At 36.1% G+C, this 27165-nt stretch overlaps 1 protein-coding gene across 1 annotated transcript in view; it reads left to right on the top strand.

The window, feature by feature from the left end:
- LOC108359855 (nose resistant to fluoxetine protein 6) overlaps positions 1-24886 on the top strand; it is a 72153-nt gene extending 47267 nt beyond the window's left edge. Inside the window, exons 4-7 of the mRNA XM_017611925.1 lie at positions 1298-2017; positions 23738-23903; positions 23982-24605; positions 24660-24886. Of these exons, the coding sequence (XP_017467414.1) occupies positions 1298-2017; positions 23738-23903; positions 23982-24605; positions 24660-24788 (1639 nt within the window). The 3' untranslated portion in view covers positions 24789-24886. The remainder of the gene's footprint in view (positions 1-1297; positions 2018-23737; positions 23904-23981; positions 24606-24659) is intronic.
- Positions 24887-27165: the final 2279 nt, after the last annotated feature.

The raw sequence follows: 27165 nt of genomic DNA on the forward strand, positions 1-27165 counted from the left end.
ATTCGATGTTCAAAGTCAGAAGCGTTAACCACTGAGCTATGTACATCCCGTAAACTCTTGTTGCTAATTCATTTTCCTTATTCAACCAACTACTATCAAGTGCAGCTGATTTGCCGCTATTTAAACTCGACAGCGTGGTTGTTGTTGTCAATTCTATACATCCATTTGCTTCTATTTGCTTTCGTATAGCTTCGGGCAGGCTCTTCCTAAACTATGTATTTGTCAATGTTATTGTGGCTTGTTAACATTTTTTTTTTAATATTTTTATTGAGCTTTGTACCACGATTGTTTATTAGGAAAAATTGAAAAAGCAACAAAGTCTAAGCGGTAGAAGTTATAGCACTATTTCGGAGATCACCACATCTCCTCATCAGACTTCTTTTTCTAGACTTCAGCAGGGTTCGAACCTGCGTAATCGATGTTCAAAGTCAGAAGCGTTAACCACTGAGCTATGTACATCCCGTAAACTCTTGTTGCTAATTCATTTTCCTTATTCAACCAACTACTATCAAGTGCAGCTGATTTGCCGCTATTTAAACTCGACAGCGTGGTTGTTGTTGTCAATTCTATACATCCTTTTGCTTATTTGCTTTCGTATAGTTTCAGGCAGGCTCTTCCTAAACTATGTATTTGTCAATGTTATTGTGGCTTATTAACATTTTATTTTTAATATTTTTATTGAGCGTTGTACCATACATTCGTAAATAAAGATCTGATGCCTCATATTTTCGTAGTATGTACGAAAACGGTTTTGTACAATCAACGAAAACTTTCGTGGCTCAAAATGACGAAAAATTTCGTAAGATTTACGCAAGTTTTCGTTATATTTACGCAGATTTTATTTTCAGTGTACAATATACTTTCACTATTACCAAGGGATTTGAGAAAAATTTGGTTTTCGACCCGCCCTAACCCATATATCCATATTTTGTGTAAACTTTTGGAAATATATTATCATTTATGGTCCTTTGAAAAAAATCCTGACAAAAAACTAAAAACGAAGATTTATTAAATATTATGCCCGTATACTGTGGTGAGTATAGTAATATCCCCTTATATAGAAGTAAAATGAGTAAGTTAACAAAACACGCGAACTGGACAAATATTATTCTCATAACTTTGACTGCAAATCGGCACGCCGTGGTCCGAATTGCATGAAATTTTTGTTGGATAGGTTTTAAGACAAAACAGTCAGTGGGACAGTCTAATGTACATATATAAATAATAAAACAATTATGTCTGCATATTTACATATGACTTGATTACTCACCAATCGCTTTTTCTGTTTTTTTCTTAGCGTTGTTTCATTTTTGGTCCTTACTCTAATAATTGCCGGCACTTTATACGAAATTTACTTGACGAGTCGCTTGAAGGCGGCACTTCGCCTTCAAGATAAGGAGATGATGAATAATAGTGAGACTTCATCAGGCATAGGTTGTGCTTCATCCGATTACGGAGATTCTATGGCTCATGAGTCGCTCAAGAAAGAGTCAATAAAGGAATCGCTGAACGAGTTGAATATCGTACTGAATATACCGCGTGAAGTAAACGGCGGTCCAAGTAGCAGTAACAACACTTCCGATGAACATCTGGAAGTTCATCTTCACGAGCCCGAAAAACTTAGCGTTTACTCCGAATTATTGCTTTCCTTCTCGGCCATTACCAACTTCAATGCCATTTGTGATAGGAATGTCGGCGCGGACACTATTCCCTGCGTACACGGACTTCGCGCTTTTTCAATGGCGTGGGTTATACTCGGACATACCTGCATAGTGGTTTTCAAATACTCAGATAATATGGAGATGCGTAAAGAAGTGGAGAAAAACTTCTTCTTTCAAGCTGTCACAAACGGACCATTCAGTGTGGACACATTTTTCTTTATCAGCGGCTTTTTGGTTTCATATTTGTATTTTCGCACGAATGCCAAAGGAAAACTGAATAAACTCACAAAAGGCAGCAGTGAACTGGCGGCTGGTACTGCACACTTCTTGGGATTGGTCGCTTATCGTTTCATGAGGTAAATTTTATTTACATTCTATAAAATTCATATGATGTACACGCATTTGTAGATACATATTAATACCAGAGTCGCCACCTAATTTTAATTCCCTCCCTGACTTCGCCGGAAAAAGTGCCTTTTTTTTACGAAAAAGACCGCCTTCATTTATTTAATATCTTATTCAACTAAAATTTAAATTATACTCGCATATGTATCATTTTCATAAATTCGAAGAGCCCGATTAATTTTTTTTCCTAGCGTGTTTATTTTATTATTCTTTGGTTTACGCTCAGATGAACCCAAGGCATATTGAACAGGTAGATTAGCAGTAGAGCAACTGATTTTTTTTAATTAGTCGGTCTCTAAGTTGTCAAATATTGTTAGCTTTAAAAAATATTATACTTTTCACAAAAATAGATTGATAATCAACTTTTGGAAAGTTTGCTTAAGGCAGCTGTTACCTGTCACGCGTTGGCAATGCGAGGTTTTTTCAATAATTCGAGAGTGAAAGCGATGTGAACGCGAGTGAGAGGCAAGTATCACGTTATTTTTAACTAACACTTTGAACCACATGAAGTAGAAATATTTTTAGAAACTGCTGCGTTCTCGTTTTCGAACATCGCCTCGCATACCGCTCCATTGTAAATAGACATTTTTGCCAGTAGCAAGCCAGTTCAGTGAGCGTGTCCTGTTACTTGCATAATATAAACAAGCGCTCAATGACCTCATTCCAGTAAAAAGTTCATGCCAGTAATTGGGATACCGATCTACTTTTCACGCCCATACTGGCATGCCAGTATGGCTTTCATAGTGACCAGAAGCCTACGTAAGTGGGAAAAGCTTTTGACTGCCATTCGCGTAGAAGTGGCCAGAAGTGATTCTTTTGCGTCCGGTTCAAATCGCAGCTTACGACGTCCAGATATTTATATCTCCTTAGCGACGAAACAACCGATGGGCATGAGAAGGCATAAGACCTCACGTGCGCTGGGTTTGAGTCCCGCCACGTTAAAGCCCAATGAAAAAGAAAAAAGCCTCGGATGAGACCCTCTTCTTTTAACGACGACCACAGTAAACGTATATGACTTGAGTACATGCACCACAAATAGCCGGACCTTTAATGTGGAAGGTGCCTCTGCCCGGCTGGTTGATGTGCTCATAAGGACAATAGCTGATATCACCGCCATTAAAGAAATGCGTTGGGCGACGCAAGATAAGAAATGCCTGGTGTATTGCGACATTTACTACAGCTATCATGTAAAAGAGCGCGAATTCGATGTTGGATTTGTGTACTGTCATTCACCCCTGTGGACGAGCATCTCGCCTCAATCCGCATCAAAGCAAGATTCTTCAACATCTCGATCATTTGCGCCCATGCCCCGACGAAGGGGAAAGGCGAGGCGTCCAAGGATCTCTTCTATGAGCGCTCAGAGCGTACATATAAGGGCTGCCCCCGACGCGATATCAAAATCGCGCTTGATGATTTCAATGCCAAGGTAGGCAGGCAAGGAATTGATCTTTGGCGCCACTGTCGGAAAATTCCGTCTCCACGACGAAACGTCCGCTAACGAACTCAGGCTTATCGACTTCGCCGGGGCCCGAAATATGGTATTATGTAGTACTAGGTTCCAGCAGAAAAAAATATCTACCAAGCTTGATGGTTGTCTTCAGATCGAAAAACGAGAAACCAAATCAATCGTGTGGTGATTCATTCATTCATTTTTATTCATTATTATCTTATGAAATTTAAAGAAATTAAACATTAGTTTGTACATTAGTGAACATACAGTAAAATAGATACAATAAGATAATAGCTAATGGCGTTGAGTGTTCAAAATGAGAACAGTGATAACACCATTTACTGTTATAATTACAATCGAAGTATAGAGATGTAGAAATGTAGAAATGTGGGGCGCAAAAAAATATCATTTACCGGAGTTATAAAGGTTTAACATTGATGATAAATAAATTATTAATATAAAAGTTTTTTTAAAAATTAATAGAAATAAAGTACATCGGTTCATTACATAGCAAGCAACTTACAAGTGAACTTGTTAAATCAAAATAAAAAGTAGTAAGAAAATATGTTGCAATGTTATTATGTTATTAAGTCGGAAGCCGATTATGTGATAGGCCGTAACAGAACTTGAATATCGTCATGGCTTAAACCAAGAAACCATAATTTCACCTGCTTCAGAAAAACGCTTATTCTACGAATTGTTTGTATATCATCGGGAAGTTTATTGAAAATCATACACGATACTATGGTATAGAAGTTTCGATACAGAGTTGTGCGTGAGGCAGGAACAGTGACGTTTGTATTAGAATTGCTTCTTAATATGAGTGAAGTGTATATAGGACTTCGTAAGTAACCACTTCTCATAAAAAAAAATTTTAAAACTTTAAAGTAGTACAAGTGTCTTACAGGGAGAATATTTAGTCTCCTAAAGAGATTCATCGAGTGCGTTAAACGGCTAGCATTACAAATCCTACGTATAAGACACTTCTGCAAAGTTAAGAGTGGTTGAATTCTACTAGAATATGCACTGCCCCAGCAACTTATGCCATATTGAAGTTTAGACTGTATTAGTCCATAGTACATCATTTTTAGCACACTGCTTGCACATAGTTTCTGAAGGCGATAAAATGAGCGAACGGTTGCTAGCATGTAAACTTTCATGGCAGAGATATGCGAAGACCAGCTTAGGTTGTGATCGACTATAACACCCAGATATCTAAAATTATAAACAACTTCGACGTTGAAACATGTTGCGTCACAGTTTGAATCCGGAAAATAAATAACACGAGACTCGTTTTCAATACAAGTATTAGTACATAGTTTATGTCGCAAGCAGCTTGCAGAGTGAAAAATAATATCACCACTAGTTACTTCCTTGCCACTAAGACTAAAATACATTAGTTTAGTTTTATTGCTTACAATAAGTTTATGAGAAGCAAACCATTCTCTTAGGAGGCTCACATCGTGATTTATGTCCACAAAAAGATTGAAAGCATTGTTTGATCTATAAGCGATTGCCAAGTCATCTGCAAATGCTGTGACTTTTCCTACAAAAGGCATTGAAAAAAGCGAGTTAATATAAATCAGAAATAAAATTGGTCCAAGGACTGACCCCTGCGGGACTCCCAAATCAATTTGTCTAGGTGCGCTTTGATTATTGTTTACTTTCACCTTTTGACTTCTTAAATTTAGATATGACTCAAACCAATCTAGAACTTTTCCACGGAAACCTGCTGAGTGCAATTTACATAAAAGAATATTATGGTCGACCATGTCAAAAGCTTTTGTTATATCAACAAAAAGACTAGCACAAGTCCCTTTTTCATCCATTGCTTTATAAATAAACGAGCAAAAGTTAAGAAGAGCATCTTCAGTAGATACTCCTGACCGGAATCCATATTGCAATGGACTGAAAAACTTTATTTTATCCAAATATTGCAAGACTCTGCATTTAACAGTCTTCTCAAAAACCTTAGAGATTGATGGCAAGAGAGAAATAGGTCTGTAGTTATTTTTATCTTTCTTATTCCCTTTCTTATGTAGTGGTATGACAATAGCACATTTTAAATCGGCTGGAAACACTCCTGTGACTATACTAAAATTGAATAAATGCTTTAAAATATCAACAACATATAAAGCAATGTTCTTTAAAGTACGGTTTGAGATACCATCATTTCCAGAAGAATCAGAATTTTTTAAAGAATTTATTAAACTTAAAATCTCTGACCCAGAAATTGGTTCAAAGAAGAAACTACAGCCGGGAGAAGTATTTACAGAGTAAATTAAGTGGTTGTTGCAAGTACAGCGCATATTATTATTCTTTGGAGCGGACTCTTTTCCAATTGTAACGAAAAAATCATTGAGATGATTGGCAACGTCTAAAGGGTGAGAAACAAGTTCGCCGTCGATATCTAAAACAAACGGATTAGTTTCGGCTTTCTTATTACGATTTAGAATGTCGTTGACCACATTCCATTCTTTCTTCACGTCACCCTTCGCAGCTAAAAATCTATTCTTATAAAAATGATCATGCCTGAAACGACATTCTTTATTAATATTGTATGTGAGGAGTTTCACACGCTTCCGTAGGCGAGTGTTTGTTGGGTGCTTGCGACATTTCACGCGTAATTTATTTTTAAGTTTAATTTTCTTAAGTAGATCACAATTGACCCAGGGCTTGAGAATAGTTTTCCAGTTTTTGGGAAAAGTAACAAAGCTAGATTCTGTTATGTGTGCTTGAAGCGTAGACAAAAATAAATTGTAGGCTTTACTCACGTCCTTTTCAGCATAAACACTTTCCCATTTTTCTAAACGAAGTGAATTATAAAGAGCGCTAAAATTTATTTTCTGTATGACTGGTGGACTGTTATTATTGAAATTGCGAACATTATTTAAACAACTAATTTTCAGTCCAATCATACAATGGTCAGAAATTCCAAGATCAAAGTTCAAACCCGCAGATGGGCTAAGTGTACTACTATCGAAGCGTCCATAAATATGGTCTATATTTGTTCCAGAAACTGGCCGGGTAATACTTTTAATAAAAGATGTCAAGCCATGACTTGCCAACAGTTCAAGATAGTTATCTACTGTAGCGTTAGCGCTTAATAAATCAATATTGAAATCTCCTAATATGACTAGATTCGCTGTGGTTTCCCTATCTAAAACAGAAGAAAATTCTTCTTGAAATACCTGTAACGATTTTGAGTGAAGCCTATAAACACATACAAAACTAATTAGTTCCTTTTTAGTATTCAAATTAAGTTTTAAAATATCCGCACTTGCTAGGCAAAAACGTGTAACATCGTACTCATATATATTGCGTACGAAAACTCCGACACCACCAGCCGAGTATGAATCATTAGTATTCGCGAAGAAATTGTAACCGGGAATATGGTAATCATTAACTTCATAAGAATAGATCCATATTTCCGTTACAAACACAATATCTGGAGGATGAGCAAAGGCTTCCAGGTTCAAACATAATGAATTAAAATTCTGTCGTAGGCTTCTCACATTTTGATGAACAACGGTTAAAGTATTTCTTTCTACTGTTAAAAAGTTTAAATCTTCTATGACATTTATGTTGATATTTATGTTAGAGCTGTTGTCTATAAAAAACGTTCTAGTATTCATTTATGAAAACAAAAAAGAATCCAAAAGCACTAAACAGAAAAGTCTGCTAGGTCTTCAAACGTTTTTATTACAGCAGCTCTATCATGTTCCGATTTTTTCATAAGTAACCTTGAGTTACTGAGCCACAGATAGACGGAAGGCACGCTCCCAGTGTTTTAGACGTACATACACTCCGAAGGCCAAACATTGACTCGGACCACGGCTGCCATCCGTTCCGTTTCGGCGGGACTGTCCCGGATTTAAGAGCTATGTCTTGGTTCCGGTACAATACATGCCGGGACGCAAAATTCCCGGTTTTCGGCAAGAAAAAAATTTAGACATCTCGTTGTAAAAAATTTAGAAACTGTAAATATTTACATATTCTATTTACTAATTGCCACAATACGCCGTATGGTAAAAGTATAATTTGTAATTGTGTCCCGGTTAAAATGAGTGAAGTACAAAGTACATATGTTCGATATTTTTTTTGTTTGCAAGAAACAACCTGCAAATAAATTCCCAAAGGTCAATAGGATTCTTTTACTAACTTCAAACTGGCACATTGTTATACTAAAATGCCAACGTGCAGGCAAATTTACTGAATTTTCATGAGTTTTGCACGAAGTAAAGAGATTTTTTTATGTTTTTGTTGTAGTATAAACAACAATTCGCCGAAAAGTATAAGTAAAAGATGTCGCATTCGTTGTAAATAATTACTTGTGCCAATAATTTAGTGCTGCCCTATACATACAAACATTTTTATTTAAATTTTAGTAAAGTTTTTAAGTAATCATATTAACATTGAAGCTTCGTTTTATGAAATTTTTTATGTATGAAATTAAACTTTTTTTGTTATTTATGGCCTTATAACAATTATATTCAACAATTTGATTGAGCTTGAGGCCGTTATTAATGAACATTTTTGTAGAAAATCAACAGCAATTTACATTTTGGTAGAAGTTATAGCTGCTATCTCGGGCAGCTATTCCGCTGCTATTTAGACTTGACCATGTGGTCGATGTTTTTATTGGTTTTTTGTTAATAAATATTATATTTTTAGAATGTTTAACTTTAGGTGTACTCGTCCTTAAATTATTTTTTGTTATTTATGGCCTAATTTTACATTGCTTTGCTTTTCTAAAAAGAAAATTTCCAAAAATACAGCATTAAAATTTATGTCGTTTGTTACAGATTGTGTATGTAATTTTACCTAAATGAGCGTAAGTGCGAAATTTATGGTCAAGAGACGACCACATATCGATGGTCCTCTGCCATAACGACACAACTCAACTCATGTCATACATTTCAGTATAGCCAATTAAAGATTTTGTGCTTCGTAATTTAGCAATAATATGTCTTGGAACGTAATTATTCCGGATTATTTGCAGTCATTCAGTAGGGAATATTTGTAAGCTTTCAAATTATGACTTTTACTAAAGATTTAGTAAGTGTAGGACTGCAAAAATACGAAATAAGTAACAACTCATATGTAGTGTATCGAAAAAAATTCCATTTGTATTGCTGAAAAACGGCACAAAACGAAAAATGTCGTTGTTTCCCATAAAAAATTACTAAGTGTCTCACTGAAACTATGAAATGCATGATTAACCTATCGAGAGTTTTTGACTTATGCCAATATTCACGATAAATGTGAGATACGTGCAACTGGTTCAGTAGTAAGGGACGGCAGGTACGGAAGGGCTCTACACGTCAAATCGTTCAAAGTTATAAATTTAAGATTTGAGCGACAGCAAACACAATAACGTTAAACTAATGGTTCACTTAATATTTTTTCACTAATCAATGAAAGAAAAACCGCTAAATATGCACATATTTCTTAGCTAAAATTTGAATGTTTAAAATGTTTCCTCTTCTTCGGGCAGTTTGACAGTTTTCACAAACTCGCCCGGAAAAAAAGTCCGGCCGACTTCGGGCTAATAAGAAGCAAATATTACTTGCTCAAAATGGCTCTCAACAGCCCGAGAACCAACCAAAGAGACACAAATTGGCCACTTTCGGGCGAGCAAAAGAACATACTTATTGTGCGTCCCGGTTTCACGAATTCAAAAATTTGGAACCGTGACTCGGACTCGCGATCAGCGTTGCCGCGAGTTTGAAAAAAGGGTATCAGTTGCCAAGAAGAAACATGATCAAAAAGTATCAAAAGCAAACACAACTGTTATTTTTAAACTTTTATTTGAAAAACAAATAACAAATAAAATATTATATTTAAATCCATAGTTATAAAAAAATTTTATATAACTTGCTTCAACAAAAACAGAGAATCTGGATGCTTATTTGCATAACGAAAAACAAACTTATAGGGCCCCTAAACCACACAAAATCAGTGCGCAACACGAAACTAGTACAAGTCAATATTGTGGAAATTAATAAATAATAAAATTGCGCACACCTTATTGTGGAGAAACGTTGCTGAAGTAAATATGCGCAAGAAATATGAATGTGCGTTGTATATTTTGCAGCACGAACACAAATTATTGTACAATAACACAAGCATGAGCAAAATATCAAAATGATTTTGATTTTAGCGCAATAACTGTGCAATTTAGTACAAACAACGCCATACACCACACAAACGACCAACGCAAGCCCGATATTGCGCAATGTTTTTGTGTGGTTTAGGGGCTCTATAACAGCGGAATGTGGCAAAGAAATTCCGGGTTGTGTTTCCCTTATAAGAGTTACCAAATCAAACTTATAAATATCTACATATAAAATTCTAAGACTTTAAATAACAAAAAAAAATATTTACCTTTAAATAACAAATAAAATTGTTATTTCTTTATTAATTGTTATTACAAATCTTTATTTTCACAATTTAAAGCAATTAAAACACGCTTCCTATCGAAAAATGGAATATTTAGATAATTGGCTCTTCTGCCATTTTATTTTATCTTGCTCTTCGGGTTTGTTTACTTTTACCCCAGGAATAACATCTCCGCCGGGAATGCGCAATCTTGTATTTTATTATTCTTGACTCGGACCACTATCTTATTTCAGTAAAGATACGCGCCCGCCTCTGTGCAACAAAAAATGTGCGCCTTACAGCTCTATTCTGCACGTTACCGAAGATTTTGTAACCGGAAAATTGTATTACCAAAAAATTTTACCAGTTCTTGTCACCGCGATTCTAGTTACGTTGGTAATGCAGTTAAAATATTCAGCAATTCAGCTATGAAGAATTGTGGAGATTCTGGCATTGCATATTTCACGGGGCAATAATTTGTTATTAGCTTATGAGATGGTAACCAAATTTACCGCTTACAAGAGTACACAGAATTCGAAAAGGGTTTAAAATTTGACAGGAACTTAATTTACCGGTTACGAAACTTTTATTACCAGCGCAGAATAGACCTGTAAAAATGCAACAAAACTTAACGTCAAAAAGCTACAATCACAACAGATGGCCAATGCATTCGCCACTCGACTCTCACACCTGCTCTCTGAGAGCACTTTTCAATAAACCGACATACGCGAGCAGTGGAACCACATTTCCCGCTCATTAAGTACCGCCGCCGATGAAGTAGTCAAATTTCAGCTAGCCCGAAAGAACAATTGGTACGGTGAGGAATGTCAAGAAGATGCAGAGAAAAAAGATACCCCCACGCTACGATTGGGCGCAACGCGAGCCATATGGAACCGTTATGAGGAACTGAAAAAGGAAGCGCGCCGAATTTGCTGCAATAAGGAGGGAAAGACCGGAATAAGTTTGGGCGAAGAGACTGAAATACTGGCCGACAGGGAAACAGCGATGTCCCAGAGATGTCCCAACTCCTGACTATGACGAGGTACGAATAGAGATTATGCGGCTGAAAAACAACAAAGCTGCTGTAGCTGACGGCCTGGCAGCCAAACTATTCAAGTACAGCGGGGGAAAAGATAATAAGAGCTACAGAACTGAACCGCTCAGGCACAATACTTTCCAAGAGCGTGCAATTGCTGGCGTATGCCTACGACATCGACATTATCGGTAAAACAAGGGTTACGTGTTTTGGAAGTGTATATAGGAAGCAAAGGGAATGGATCTGGTAGTGAAGAAGGGCAAAACCATGGTGAAATAATAACAAGGTGTTGTCAGTAGCGACGTGTTTGTTGTAATTTTGACAAGATCGGCATGCTTATTTTCATTGCTGCCGGTCTTAATTTTTATAATGCTATTAGTTGGGAAATTGTATTTAAAATACTCCATTTTAGTATTTCATTTTATCTTGATTTTTAACCAACTTGGTGTTTTCAGAACGATATTAATATTTAAAATTGCTGGATTTGTATAATTTTTGTCCTCAAAATATAAAATATAAAAGATATCGTAGTTATCAATGGAAAAAGACGTACACAAAAATCGTATGGAAAGGCGATTTTTTTATATTAAATATCTTTTGCTGCATTGTCATAATATCGAGCCAAATGGACTACTGATACACTAGAATAGAGCGGCAGCATGGTTAAATTACGACTTCGCTTATATTATCGATATTTATGTGTTTTAATCTATATGTCAGCCGCTGTGGCGTAGTGGTAAGCAGTGCGCGCTCCACTCCGCAGCATCTGGGTTCAAGCCCTGGTCAAAGCAACATCGCAAAAATATAGAAAAAAGGTTTTTTCTTAACAGCGGTCGTCCCTCGGCAGGCAATGGCAAACCTCCGAGTGTATTACTGCCATGAAAAACAGCTTCTCATAAAAATGCAATCGCCGTTCGGAGTCGGCGTAAAACTGTAGGTCCCTCCGCTTTGTGTGACAACATCAAGGCGCACGCCACAAGTCGGAGGAGAAGCTCGGTCAAACACTAACATATGTGTAAGCGCCAATCTAGTATTATTATTACTAATCTACTTAAAAAATCATTTACAGTTTTATAGGAAATTGCCTTATTTTACGGCCTGCACTTTTTTATAAGTTACAATATATGTGCAACCTGTGTGGAGCTTACGATACAAACATATATTCAGGCTTATAAGCCTGTAATTAAACATTTTTCTACATTTAATTTGAAATAGTATGCACGAACGGATTAAAAGTAGTAAATAGTTAGTACTTTTTCTACTACTTTAAAATGCGTGACCGGAATAGACCTGCCGAAAAAGTGAGGTTAAGTTACTGACAACACCTTGTTATTATTACACCATGGGCAAAACGAAGTTTCCCCTGTCATCACACAAACTGTCAGAGCATAAGCGTCTTGACACCCACGTCACTGTTGACAGTTACAAGTTTGAAAAAGTAGACGACTACGTTAATTTAGGAACCAGCATTACCACCGTAATAATGTTAGCCTAAAGATCCAATGGAGAATCACTCTTGCCAACAAGTGCTACTTTGGACTGAGTATCAGGGTAGCCAACTAATTTTTGATAATTCCCCGATTTCGATAATGAAACTCCCCGATTTTGTCCAAAATTTCATAAAATTCACCGCCCATAGATACAGTCAGTCAAAAAGTAAAGTAAAGTAAAGGTACAGTGAATTTTTTACAATACCGGCAACTATTTTTTAAACATTTTGTTTTTCGCAAATTTTTTGTAAAAATATGGTTAATTCTACAACAAAAACCCCAAAAATCAGAGTGCCAAGCCTTATGCAAAGTGAAAGAAAATTCTGCAAATTTTCATTCAAATATTGCACTTTTTATTTACACTCTTTAGAAAAAAGTTGAGTACGCAGTTTTTTAGCCCATTCAATTTTAGTATAACAAAGTGCAAGTTTGAGGTAGCTAGGATTTACCATTGATTTTTAGCATTTTTTTTTTTTGTTGAAGGTGTCGCTCATTTTCTCCATATAAAATAATGTTCGATAATTTTTTTATATGGAAAAAATGTGCGGCACCTTCAACAAAAAAAAATTTCCAAAAATCAATGGTAAGTCCTAGCTTCCTCATACTTGCTCTTTATTATGCTAAAATTCAATGGGCTAAAAAACTGCTTTGTTTAGAGAATTTGCTTTAATTTTGCACAAGGTTTGAAACTCTGATTTTTAGGCTTTGTGTTGTAGAATTAACCATGTTTTTATAAAAAATTAGCGAAAAATTATTTATTTTAAAATAGTTGCCCGTATTGTAAAAAAAATCGCTGTATCTAAACTTTATTGACTGACTGTAGGTCTTTTGATACATTGCTGGTCTTTCTGTTTAGTTTTTTAATATATATGTATGTATTCATAAACCAAACCAAACGTTTATATAGTCAACAAATAAAAAATAAAAAATGTACACATAATATTTACATACATACAATGGTCGGAAAAACTTAAGTCGACCTAAATTTTGACCAGTTTTCACAATTTTTTTGTTTGTTATTTAATTAGAGCTATTTTTTTAATATGGTTCATTCTTTAACAAAACCCATATAAATCCGCACTTCGAACTTTATGAATTATTTAAACAAAATTCAACAAACATTCGTAAAAATGTCGAGCTTTTTAATTAGATTTTCTAGAATGATTTTTGAAAGCTTTGTAGCCCAATCAATTCTAGTATAATAAAAAGCAAGTTTCAAGTGGCTAAAAATTTTCGTTTCCCTGCAAAAATCGCGACTACTCCATGCATGCGTGTAAAGAGTACTCCCTAAGGACCAAGGAGTACTCCAAAATTAACCACAATTCATATAAAAAATATGTTCCAATTAACATTGCGATGTCCTAGGGCAGGACCATATACTCCATCCCCGCATTACATCAGAGTAGCACAAAACTACTCCAACATAATAACAATGGCATTGTTGCTATATTTTTTCGTTTGTACACGCTTTTGTTCTTCACTTCTCAAATACTTTTTCGAAATTAATAAAAAGACAAGACAAAAATTAAAAATTATATGTTGCCTCTGACGGTATTCGAACCCGAAATGCAAATGTGCCTTCAAATGCTCAACTTCAATCACGTGATTAAGTGATCGGATAACAAACAATAAGCTAGCGCAGAGACACCAGTTGGTCCGCTACAGCATGACAGAGGAACACTTTTGTAAGTACTCCAATTTACCACAAATAGACTACATGATCCAACGATTTTTGCAGGGTTTAGAACGTTTTTACGTTCCATATAAAAATAAATTGTTTATTCGTTATATGAAAGCAAATGTGACAAAGAAATTTCTAGAAAATCAACAGAAATTTGCATAATTGGGTTGCATAATCAGTACTTTTATTTGCAGTTGCATTTCTTATGCAACTTTTTTAAGTCATTATGAAATGAGTGAAGCAAAAAAAGAAAAAATTAGTTAACACCTAGTTCCTCACAAAAAACAGTTCAAGCCCCGATTTGCCACGCAAAATGAAATCCCCCACAAAAAGCGGTCCTTTCCCCGATTCCCCACGCAAACTGAAATTCCCCGCAAATCGGGGAATTCCCCACGAGTTGGCTCCCCTGCTGAGTATGCAGAAGTAAAGTCTTCTCTCGTCGTACAAAAATCACACTCAATAAGTCACTCATCATGCCCGTGTTGGTTTATGGCGCGGAGGCATGGACAATGAAAACATCTGATGAATCAGCTCTTGGAGTTTTCGAGAAAAAGATTCTGCGAAAGATTTAGTGGCCTTTACCCGTTAGCAATGAGCTTTACAACGATATAGACATAGTGGAGGGAATTAATATTCAGCGGCTGAGCTGGCTAGATCATGTCGTTCGACAAAACGCTCCAGCTCTGATAGTATTCAACGCGGGCCGCGATGCTGGCAACAGAGGAATAGGAAGGCCTCTTCTGCGTTGGAAAGACCAGGTGGATAAAGACTTGGCTTCACTTGGCATTTCCAATTGGCGTTAGTTGGCACAGCAGAGAAACGACTGGCGTGCTGTTTAAGACTTGGCCAAAATCGCTTAGGCGGTTACAGTGCCAATAAAGAAGAAGAAGAAACTGATAACCAGGCAGGTGTGAATATCCATTATTTATGAAGATTTCATGAATAAACAAAGAAGCAGTTGCAACCAATTACATGATTTTGGACTCAAGTATTATTAATTCCTTATCAAACTGACTTCTTGTGTCGTTAATAATTGAATCTTTTTCAAAAGTAATTTTAACTTATTTTACTTCACTTCATTGCCACTGTGTTTTTCATTTCACTGGCTTCTGAACAACTGGCATAGTGTAGACAGTCCTCATCCCAGTCCAGCGCTAGCCTGGGTGACTGGACTGGCTTGTTAATGTCATAAAGTAAACGGGGCATAGGTAGGTAGGTAGATGTGGCTGACTAAAGGNTCATCTTCAACAGCTGACTATGAATACATGAATTCAAATGAACCCGTCCACATANCAGTCCAGCGCTAGCCTGGGTGACTGGACTGGCTTGTTAATGTCATAAAGTAAACGGGGCATAGGTAGGTAGGTAGATGTGGCTGACTAAAGGCCCGTCCGCATAGAACTTTGGCGTTGCGTTGGCGTCGCTTCAACAGCTGACTATGAATACATGAATTCAAATGAACCCGTCCACATAGCCCAAATTCGATAACGCTCACGCCAACACAAAGCAAAAATATGGCCAACTTTCAAATAAATATAATTATGTGAAATATTTTTCCTTTTTAATCAAGTTCGGGCAAGAAATATCGTCTTTAATGCAAATATTGATATGAAATATTAATTTATCAGTCTTTAGTATGTTAATTTAGTGGCCCAAGCATTCGCTGCCAAGCGTTCATTTTAGCAAGCATACTTTTAACGTGCGTTCTGTCAAACCAACGCCAACGCCAAAGCCAACGCGATAGTTCTATGTGGACCGGTCTTAAGAGTTTCACTCCCATTTTGAAACTCGTCAGGCATCTAGGGTTTAAATCTCCCAATTTGTGAAGGTCACTAAAGCAAGGAGACCCCAGAAAGCGTAATCTGCTTCTCGATAATGCCGGGCATTTACAGAGAAGGTGAAGAACTGTATCCTCCTCCTCATCGTTCTTGCAACTTCTGCATAGGGNAGCATTTACAGAGAATGTGAAGAACTGTATCCTCCTCCTCATCGTTCTTGCAACTTCTGCATAGGGTTACCAAATTTTTTAGGCGCGAAATCAGTACGTCAGACTTTTTCATACTAAAAAAATCAGTAGTTTTCATGACTTTTTTGTTCAAAGCAAAATTATGAATATGAGTAACAGATAATACTTTAAAACGCCAGAGTACTTGTTTTTAACAATATTTTGGTATATAAATAAAATATAGTTCATAAAAAATAAAAGTGTTATTCATTTTAACATGAGTTTACACATCATTGTACACAGAAGCCAATAAATTATCTTTTATTTATGAGGCATTTCATGTCACCGCGGCCAACTCTGTGGGCGACCTCTCAGGATTTGGATGAAAGTTGAAGAGATTGAAGGTCTAGGTGACATGAATATACGTGCAGCATATTTTGCCGATATGACGTAGGGTTGCCTATTTACACGGGACTTAAATTTTAAGAAAACGTCATACATACCTTTCCTTAAAGTGCTGTATCTTGGAAACCTTTCAACGAAACTTAATGATATAAAATGTATTTGTAAATTTTTTTTTATAAAATTTTTTTTTTGATTATAGCATTTAAAATTTTTTTTTTTTACATAAAAACATTGTCTATAATGTCAACTTTAAGTACGCAAATGGGCGTAATGGGCTACTTATGCGTTTGCGTCTAACGCTTGAGCAATATGATAAATAGACATTGAAATTTTATGAAATTGTATATTTTTTAAAGAGAAAAGGTGTGTAAAAAACAAACGCAATATGAATAAATGATATTAACTTTACTAAAGGACTGAAATCATGAAAATCCCTTCAAGGAAATGGCAGAATTTAACTTTGTTGCAAGTTCACATGGGAAATCTGCTTACGACGTGATTGGAGGAAATTTTAAGAGACTAGCAGCTAGAGCAAGTCTTCAACTCCTGATGTTACAACAAATTCGTACACCCGAAGCCCTCTAACATAGGGCTGCCAGATATCGCTGTTGCCAAACCGGGACACTTTAGGGAGGGCCTCTCGCCCCATTCTCTTTCATTTCGACGTGCGAAGGGATGTAGTGAAATTTTATTTTGACAGACAAAAACAAAAACATAAAAACATGAGATCATGAGATCATTCCAACGTACGCCAACAAAACAAAACAACTTATTACAACTAAAGCACAGAGAATTTTTCACAATGCATGAACCTTTTTTTATTCTTTATAAAAATACAGTTTATAATAAATATATGAAAAAACATAAAAATAAAATTGTTAAACTTTGTGCTAAACTCGGGAAAATTCAATAAATTTGCATACAAATTTGCAACATTCTAATCAGACTTTTTATAAACATTTTTAAAATGAAGTTTTGCAGCCCATTAAATTTTAATTGATTTTTGGTATTGCTTTTACTGAGAGTTTCTTCCATACAAACTATGTTCTGTAATTCTTTTTATATGGAAAAAACTGTCAGCAAAAAAAAAATAAATGCTGAAAATCAACGAAATTTGCCGGCAACTTCAGACTTACACTTCATTAATTGGCTCAAAAGCTACATTTCTGAAATTTTTCTAAAAGATCTGATTAGAAATTGTGATCTGATGAAAGAGCCTCGGAGCCAATAATTTTGTACGGCACTGTACTTATAAGTACTCTAGGTTTCATGAAAGAAAAAAATTTAAGTACAAGATAACATTAAAATATCAGTCATATTTTTCGTTGCTGAGAACTTGTTTTCCTTAATATAATTGTAAAACTCTGTGCACGTCATTTTGAACGTATTTAGGTACATATACTAATCATCAACTATTGCTTGTGCAAAGTTCAACTATCTCGAAATGTGACTATTTAACAGACTAAACCGGTGCACTGAGAGAAAGAAGTTTAGAATTAAAAAAGCCTGCTAAATTAAAAAAATACGCATATGAAAGAGCACCAACGCAACTCGTAATACATTTAAGTATACAAATTTTAGTATTTAGTATAGAAATAATCAATTCAAATACGCCCATATTAAAATGAAGCGATTTGCAATTACCGATTGCTTTTTCATAATTAAGTTAAAAAAATATTAAAATTCCATGCTGGTTGTAATGGGAATTGAACCCTGACCCTCTGGAAATTAGCAAATTGTGGCAAGCATCTTCGCGCACTCAGCTACAGCCAGACATGTAAATGTGCATTTAAATGTTGAGTTTGAATCAATACCACGCGTGCGTGTTATGAAAGTATTATTTTTAAATACGAACATTTTTAAACGATAATCGAAAAGAAAAGATTCATGTTTACTATGCGTTATTTCCCTCAGTGAATTCATAACATTTTGTTGAATATTACAACGCGTCAGCCTTCTTTTTAAATAATTTAAACCCCATTATATTATCGCAGCTGGTACGCAACGACCCGTCGATATGCCCATAAAACTATTGAACTTTTTGTGGTATTTATTTCATAGGCATATGAAACATGGTCTGAAATATGTCAACTATAATTAAATTATTTTCTTCTTACTTTTTACAGCACAGTTTAAGGAAGTTCCAACGTTATGTAAAAACCGTAAGAAAATCCTAAAGTATTTTGTTTGAATTGAAAATTCAGTACAAATCTGTACGAATTTTGAAAAATCAGGACATTAGCGTACTGATTGAAGAAATGAATAAAATCAGCACCAGAGTTGAAAAATCAGTACTGTACTGATAAAATCAGTACGTCTGGCAACCGTACTTCCGCAGCATCTATGGTAAGGCACTCCGCGTCGTTCTGCATGTTTACCTATAAGGCAGTGACCCATTAGAGCAGGCTTTCCCAAAGTGGGTGCCGCTAGTGCCTAGAGCATACTAGTGGTGCGGGCCAATTCTTTAAACTTTCCATTCACAACGCAAGCGGATGAGTCAAACTTCAACATGGTGGCCAGAAAAACAAAAAATTTTGATTTTTATTAATATTGCCTTCAGCGGCTCGTCAACCCCCATACACAACACAAATGGCTTGCAGCAAAAGTATATTTCGATTGGTCTGTCAAGCCGCTTGTGTGGTGTATTTCGCTCTTACGCGTAGTTCCCCAGTAGGTTTTGTCAACTAAAAACTGAATCAAAAAATTTTCAGAAAAATAGCCGAAAACGTACCCTTCTCACAACCATTTTCGGTACTTTTATAGACCTAATCCGCGTTTCATCCACCTATCTTCCCGTTTTCGGATTAATTTTCGGATTTTTTGCTGGCTTGGCTGCTCTCATGACGAGCGCAGCAGCTTCACGCACGTGTATTTGTTACTTATTCTTTGGAACTTCAAAATCACACTGTGAAAAAGCGAATCGACACGATTTTAGAGGCAGTCGAGAACGAACTTATAAAAAGTTTGAAAACTTGTGAATTTTTTAGCTTGCAACTTGATGAACTAGTAGGACTTGATGTTGTTCTCGTGTTGGTGAGGTGCCCATTCGCAATGCAAATCGAAGAAGAACTTTTGATGAGCGAAGTACTTAAGACTTACACCACTAGCGACGAAATTTTTAAAGCTATCGACAAATTTGTACAGAAAAATGGTTTGAAATGGAGCAAGTGTGCGGATATTTGCATTGGTTGGAAAAACGAAAGGAGCAATGTCTAGGATGAAGCAAGAGGCAGAAAACGCCACGAGAAGTCACTGTATGACCCGTCGGTATTCCCTGGCGACTAGGAAGATGCCGTCACTAGATTTAAAACCCGTATTGGATGACACTGCGATGATAACAGAGGCCTGCGAAATTAAAATACATCTTTGGTTTTTTTCTAGCACGTCGAGATTTTTTATTGGTGACATGTATATTTTAGAATTTCTAGCAATTTGCATGAAAACCGCATAAGTAAACAAAGTAAATCAGAAAAACGTATGTAACTTCGAAGTTAACGCCAAGAAAATTGCTAACAGTCGGTTTCACCAGCAATTCAAATGGAAAATGATCTTTTATTTTCTGTCAATTTCCATATAATATTCAAAAAATTAAAATCATTTTTCACATAAATTGCTTTTGTGAAATTGGCTGTAAAAGTTATTTTCTTAGCGTTAACGCGCATTACCAGCGTTAACTTGGAAGGTTTAGAAAAAAAATTTGTCGAATATTTTCCCAACATTGACTCTGTGAATGTCTACAGCTGGATAACAAACCCGTTTTCATGTGACCCGAAAAGTAATCCTACTGAGATGACAAATTAAGCTATTGAAAACCTTCTGGACATAAGTGAAGACAGCACTTTGAATATTAAATTTGAATACGAAGGGAGCTGAGAGAGTTCTGGATGCAAGTCTATGCAGAAAACACTGCTGCTGGCAAGATTGCATTAAAAATACTAGTGACTTTTACTTTCACATTTCTATGTGAGACTGCATTTTCATCAAATGCTTACATAAACAAGTAATTTTTAAGCAAAAAACAAAACCGACTTCAATGCTCATATAAAATATTAAGGTTATCGTTAATCTCTTCATGATTCAATGATCGGATTTAAACCAAGTTAGAATGGGACCACCTGTGAGCTAACCCCTTTCCTATAAAAAAAAGAACTATAGTAATCGCTTAACGTGGTCCAAAGTTATGCGGGAACATATGTACATAAAGATAAAAATAATAATAAAAAAATATTCCGACTAATAGATAACCTTCTCCTGTTTGTGAAGTCGGTTAAAAACAAATAAATCAGCAAGCTTTCAGCGTCAAATGATTTCAAAGCCCTCAATAAACTTAAAGGAAATAACAAAACCATCAAAACAATTTCAGTCTAGTAATGTAAATTTTCAATACTTTCAAGTATCGATCGATACTCGATACTTTGGAAACAAGTATCGAATAAAAGTATTCGATACTTTTACATTAATAATAATAGATTGGCGCTTACACATATGTTAGTGTTTTGCCGGGCTTCTCCTCCGATTTGTGGCGTCCGCCTTTATGTTGTCACACAAAGCGGAGGGACCTACAGTTTTACGCCGACTCCGAACGGCGATTGTATTTTTATGAGAAGCAGTTTTTTTCATGGCAGAAATACACTCGGAGGTTTGCCATTGCCTGCCGAGGGACGACCGCTGCTAAGAAAAAACCTTTTTTCTATATTTTTTTGCGATGTTGCTTTGACCAGGGTTTGAACCCAGGCGTTGCGGAGTGGAAGCGCGCACTGCTTACCACTACACCACAGCGGCCGACATACTTTTACATTATTCCGTTAAAAATTCCTTACACCAAAACCGATAAAAATCGTATGACTTGTATCCTTATGTTCTTACGCATAGTGACTCTTTTTTGGTAAAAATGTTTTCACTCGAAAACATTGCATAGAAACTACTGAACTGCTGTTGAAGCTTATTGTTACACTTATACTTATCATAAATAATTTTTAACTATTTCAGCTATTTGGGGATATACATATTTTTCCTATTCTTACCACCACGCGAGCGGATCTCGATGTCCCTCTAATAAATATTCTTGAATATATTGATTACCCTCGACTATAGCAGACGCTAAAAAACTTTTGTGAGCTTTCTTAGATTTTTTATCAAAATCACTCCAAAGAGAATTGCCGTTTTTTTGATCCACATTGTGTTCCGGTAAATTATCTTTTTGAAACCTGATTATACACTGCTCTCCTAAACCATTCTCCATTTAACCATTGTAAATTTTGCAACCCGTTACTTTGCTTTGGCGACGCTTGTTATGAAAATATATTTCAACGATGATGTTTGAGTAACGAAGTATCGACATAATTTTTTCAATACCCATCGAATACTCAAATTGCTCAACAGTATCAAATACATACTATTCGATACTCGATACTTTTCCCATCACTATTTCAGTCCTCACATTACCGCTAAAGGAGCATAAAGTTTGCATTGTGTTTTCTAGTTTTCGTAGACATTTGAAGAGTAGGGGTGCCGCGAAATTGTTTTAGCACAACAACCCTGCATTAGAGCACCGATTGTGTGAGATATATCATCCCTTTTTAGAGAGTAAAAGCTTCGAGACCTTTTTCGATCCCACCTAGGCCAAGTTTGATTAGAAATTCGACAGGTCGTAGTTTGCACCCATATTTCGCTCGCGCGAGCATAGATAAATTCACTTAAAAGCAACTTGTGAGTGGCGAAGGGCATACCAATGCGGTCTTTACCCGGAAGAATCTGCTTGATCGTTACCCCCTCGCAAATTCGTCCGCCATACAGTTACCCTGAATGTACCCATGACCGGAAACCCAAATGAGGTTTGGACTGTTCTGCTTAGCCACCTCTTGCAGAGATCGGCGGCAGTCCAGCACAATTTTTGATTTAATTGTGACGGAGCTCACAGCTTTAATTTGCTGCCTGGCTGTCACTAAAGATGAACACCTCCTCACCTTTTAAATCAGTACGAAGTTCGTTTACAGCGTCCATCATATCTGAGACCTCAGCCTGGAAGACACTACAGTAGTGCGGTAGTCGAAATGAACGGCTCAGGGCGGGCTTCGGGAAAAGAGCCCTCCTCCCACTCCGCCGCTCATTTTTGAACCGTCTGTGAAAATACTACCGGGTGGAGTATAGTAGTTTTCTTCCCATTCCTCCCTGCTTGGGATATTCATGACGACGTTTCTATCCGGAACCAGAGTTTCAACACAACGGACTATACAGCCCGGAAGAAAGCTATATTTTTTCAGAATGCAGGAGTTACCCAGCAATCCCGATTCCCATTGCCCTGTCTTCCTTAACCGAAGTGCAGCAAGAGATGCCATCTGCTGGCCCACTAGATCTAGTGGCAGAAGATCTAAAAATAGGTTTAAAGCATCATTTTGCGTTGTCCGAATTGCTCCGCTAATGTAAATCATACTAATCCTCTGTAATTAGCTGAGTAGAAAAATGTCGCATAACAGTGTTTTTTGTTGACGATTAGATTTTATTTTCAGTGGAAAATTCAGGTCCGACTATCTAATAAAAATTATTTAAAATCAATTATAGGGTTTTCTTCTGGCAAAATGAGCATTTCGTATGCGTTTATACTAATTCCATTTCTTCAAGCGGTTTAACACAATCGAGCATAACCTAAGGATCATGAATATAACTTCACAAGACAGTTGAAATATTGAAAAAAAACGACGTATCGTTCCATATTTAATGAATATCCGATATTAAGTTCACAAAATTTTCTGCAATTATTATCCTTTTGGTTGGTGTTTCCAACAGGATAGAAGGATGATGTATTGTGGATTTGTGTCCAAACCAAATGTGACGGGAAATCGTTCCACAATACATCTCTACAAAACTTTAAGAATCAATAACATCCAATTCCCAGCGAAAGTCGGCCCAATCCCCGTTTCTTCACCCAGAGTTGGCGACCTTATTGTCGCTACCATTTCAAACTATCGAATGTGAAAGTGGATACTTTTCAGGAGAGCAAAAAAACTGTTGTAAAAAATGTTGTTGTCATTAAGAAAAAAAGTGGGATTCGACACTTTGTTAAAGCCAGTATCTCTGCTTATAAGAAGACTAGAAATGCGACGATTTGCCAAATTACATATGATCCTAAACGCGTGCGCAACGTATCGAAAATGAAAAAAAAAATCATTCGATAGGTGGACATGGTAGCGACGATATGTACAAACATGCTTATATATGTATATGTACTTTCATACACGTTTGTGAAAAACTTAACGAACAATAAATTTTGCCACGATTCTTAGATTGACTGCGCCATATATGTTTGTGCTTGGAGTCGTACAGGTTACTATGAAGTATCTGGCCACATATTCGATATTTGATCCTCCGACCATGGATCATGAGACGTGCCCAAAATATTGGTGGCGCAACTTACTGTATATCAACACACTGTTCCCAGTAGATCAAATGGTAATTAGGCACTTACAATTTTTCGGCTATATCGTCATATACCAGTATTTACTAATTTTAATTATGTACATCTTTTAGTGTATGCTATGGAGTTGGTACTTGGCCAACGATACACAGTTCTACATTATTGGCGCCATCATACTGATCATCGGAGTAAGGCACTTTAAACTGTCTGCATGTACCACTTTAGTTTTCTTGGTGTCGTCTTGGATTACAACAGCTATCATAGCTTTTACTAACAACCATCGACCCGACACTGACGACCCTCTGGCGTTATTTGATAAAATATATGATAAACCGTGGACGCGTCTGGGCCCTTATCTTATCGGGATGGCAGTTGGCTGGATATTGTTTCGCACCAACTGTAAAATTCGTTTTCCACGTCTTACGGTGGCCACTCTCTGGACGTTGGCCATGCTCAATCTCTTTGTTCTGGTATTCGGACTGTATCGCGCTGATTTATCACAATTATTGGCGGCTGCGTATAGCTCGCTTAGCCACTCAGCTTGGGCATTATCGTTGGCTTGGATCACAATTGCATGCTCTACAGGATATGGTGGCTACATTAATTCCTTACTCTCAGCCCCTTTTCTGTATCCGTTCTCCCGTGTCACCTACTGCGCATATCTGGTACATCCGATCGTCATTCGATCTATGGCGCTAAACACTGACGCCCCACTACACTTGGGCGGTGATACTATGGTGAGTTGGCTGTCTTTTGACTCTTTAACTAAATTAAATAAACATTTTATTCAGGTTATATTATTTTTTGGACTTGTGGTAGCATCGTATTTGCTGTCGTTTGTTGTATCGATGTCCTTCGAAGCGCCTGTTGTCACAATGCTGAAGATCCTGTCTCCTAGTCGAAAAAAGCGTATCGCTTAGTAAACTTATGTTTGCAAGTACATTATATATTAGGGTGGTCCAAAATAAGTAAAGTCGGTATTTTAATGCTCTCTCCCCCTAGAATTGTTCTATATCGAAAAAATACACCCATATTTATTTATTTTGAAATAAAAAAAGGTCGCTCAAAGCGCTCAAAAATTTCCATGTATTTTATATGAGGAAAAAGAACTTTTCGTAGAAATGGTATAGAATTCTTGAAAATCAATATTTTTCGATCGGAAAACTCTGGTTCTCTCCAAGAGACTTCCAGTAACAATACCCAATTGTTTACTTAACCATTTATTAATCCTAAAGATTTTTTTATTTATCCCCCCATTGCATCTGGGGTTTTTGACAAACCTATAAAATATCGTGACTAAGAAAAAATTTTTAAATAATTGGGTATTATTATAGGGAATCTCCTGAAGAGAAATAGAGTTCTCCGATAAAAAAATATTTAATTTCCAGAATTCGATACCATTTCTACGAAAAGTTGTTTTTTCCCATATAAAATACATGGAAAACTTTGAGCTCTTTGAGCGGCCACAAAATATTTATTGATTTCAAAATAAATAATAGAGGCATATTTTTTTCGGTATAGAACAATCATAGATGGTGAGAGCATAAAAATTCCGACTTTACTTTTTCACATACATTTTTGGGCCACCCTAATGTACATACATAAGTATTTGCCTAATGACTTGGTTCGTTTCTAGTTACATACTTGTTAGTAATGTTTCTTAAAAATGAAAACAATGTACATAAGTACATATGTACATACATTCTTATCTTTAAATAAGCTTTATTTTTTAATTTTTCCTTATGTACACGAATACGTCCGACCAAGCATGTAGGGTATTACATAAGAACTAGACAGGTAAAATATCCAGTATCCAGTATCCAGATACAGACTGCTTTTATAAAATAAAGTTTGGTTAACGAGTTAAAGGACTTCACATTCTTTTCTTAATCGGCAGGTTTCATCTACATATTTCAAACCTAAATACCAAATAAGCAAAATAACAATAAAATTATTAAACCTGTTATTTTGATAATTTAAATAAAAGCCAAGTGTCTTTTTGACTTACGGCTCTATTCTGTATAACTGACAAATTCTTGTCACAGTTTTTATTACGGAAAAATATATGAAAAATTTTAGATTTGTCAATAAAAAAATGTTTATCACCGATACAGATTTGGGTTATTAGTGTAGTGTAGCTTGACTTTTTAGAGTTCGTAGCGGAAAATACAAAACTTATAAACTTTAAAGGGCAACGTCTCAGGTACAAAAAAGGTATCAGAATTGATTAACAAAAATATTGAAGAGTTGACCCCTGTGCGACACGTCTTAACCGTCTCCAATCGGGACCAAAATTTATATGCGATATCTTCGACTATGTTAGTATCGAATTTGGGTATTAGACGAAAAAAACTAATTTAAATTTTTTGAGGCTATAGATGCATCTATACATTTCCCCCTCTGCGACAGGCCTTAACCGTCTCCAATCGGGACCAAAATTTATATGTGTTATGTGTGACCGTTGTATTACCGATTGAAAAAAATCGTTCGTTTGATTTTTTTAATGACCACCCTAATACGTATGTATGTATAAGTATGTCGTCCCATTTCTGCGTTAACCTCGTACTTCCAATAAATTGAGTCTAGATATCGTAAGACAAAATTGTTTTTTTCTTCCACTGGGGTACAATAATTTTTTTTTGATTCAACGAATACTAGAGAGTATTCACTTAAAGTTTTGAGAAAATGATACCTAAGCTGCTGTTGTAGATGATTATATTAGTTTTCGCAAAAAATTTATATACGTTTTTTTTCAAATAAAATTTTAAATGTTTTCAAATAAAATGTTTAAAATGCACTTCTTTGTTCATATTATTGTAACTTTATATAACTAATATCAGGGGCGGCGAAACGCCCTGTGCCCGGGTGGGTAGTTTTGCTGGTGGCAAGAGTATACAGGTAAAAAAAAAATTGGTTACCGATATAATTGAGAATCGTTCATGAGTTCAATATCCATCTACACGGCTACATGGATTATTGCTACACGGTTGAGCCGTTTTTTGTGCATTGTCGAGCACAAATAATTTTTCACCTTAGGCAAAACAGAAAAGCTAATAAGTAATCAGAAAGCAGAATAGTAACAAGTAATCTAATGAAGCGTACCAATTCAGGAACAAGTCCCATACACAATTTTAAGCAAAAATTGCATAACATCTTTCACGGATTTTGCTCTGTACGCCTCATTATGCACAGAGCCACCCATATCTTTATCGCTATTGAGTTTGCATTCGTCAAAATCACCATAATAAAATGTGACATTTTCTTCAAATCTACTGTCTGACAAAGAATGAACTTTTC

Source organism: Rhagoletis zephyria, unplaced genomic scaffold (assembly GCF_001687245.7).
Source record: "Rhagoletis zephyria isolate East Lansing unplaced genomic scaffold, Rhagoletis_zephyria_1.1 Rzeph_scaffold_00481, whole genome shotgun sequence".
NCBI classification, from domain to species: Eukaryota; Metazoa; Arthropoda; class Insecta; order Diptera; family Tephritidae; genus Rhagoletis; species Rhagoletis zephyria.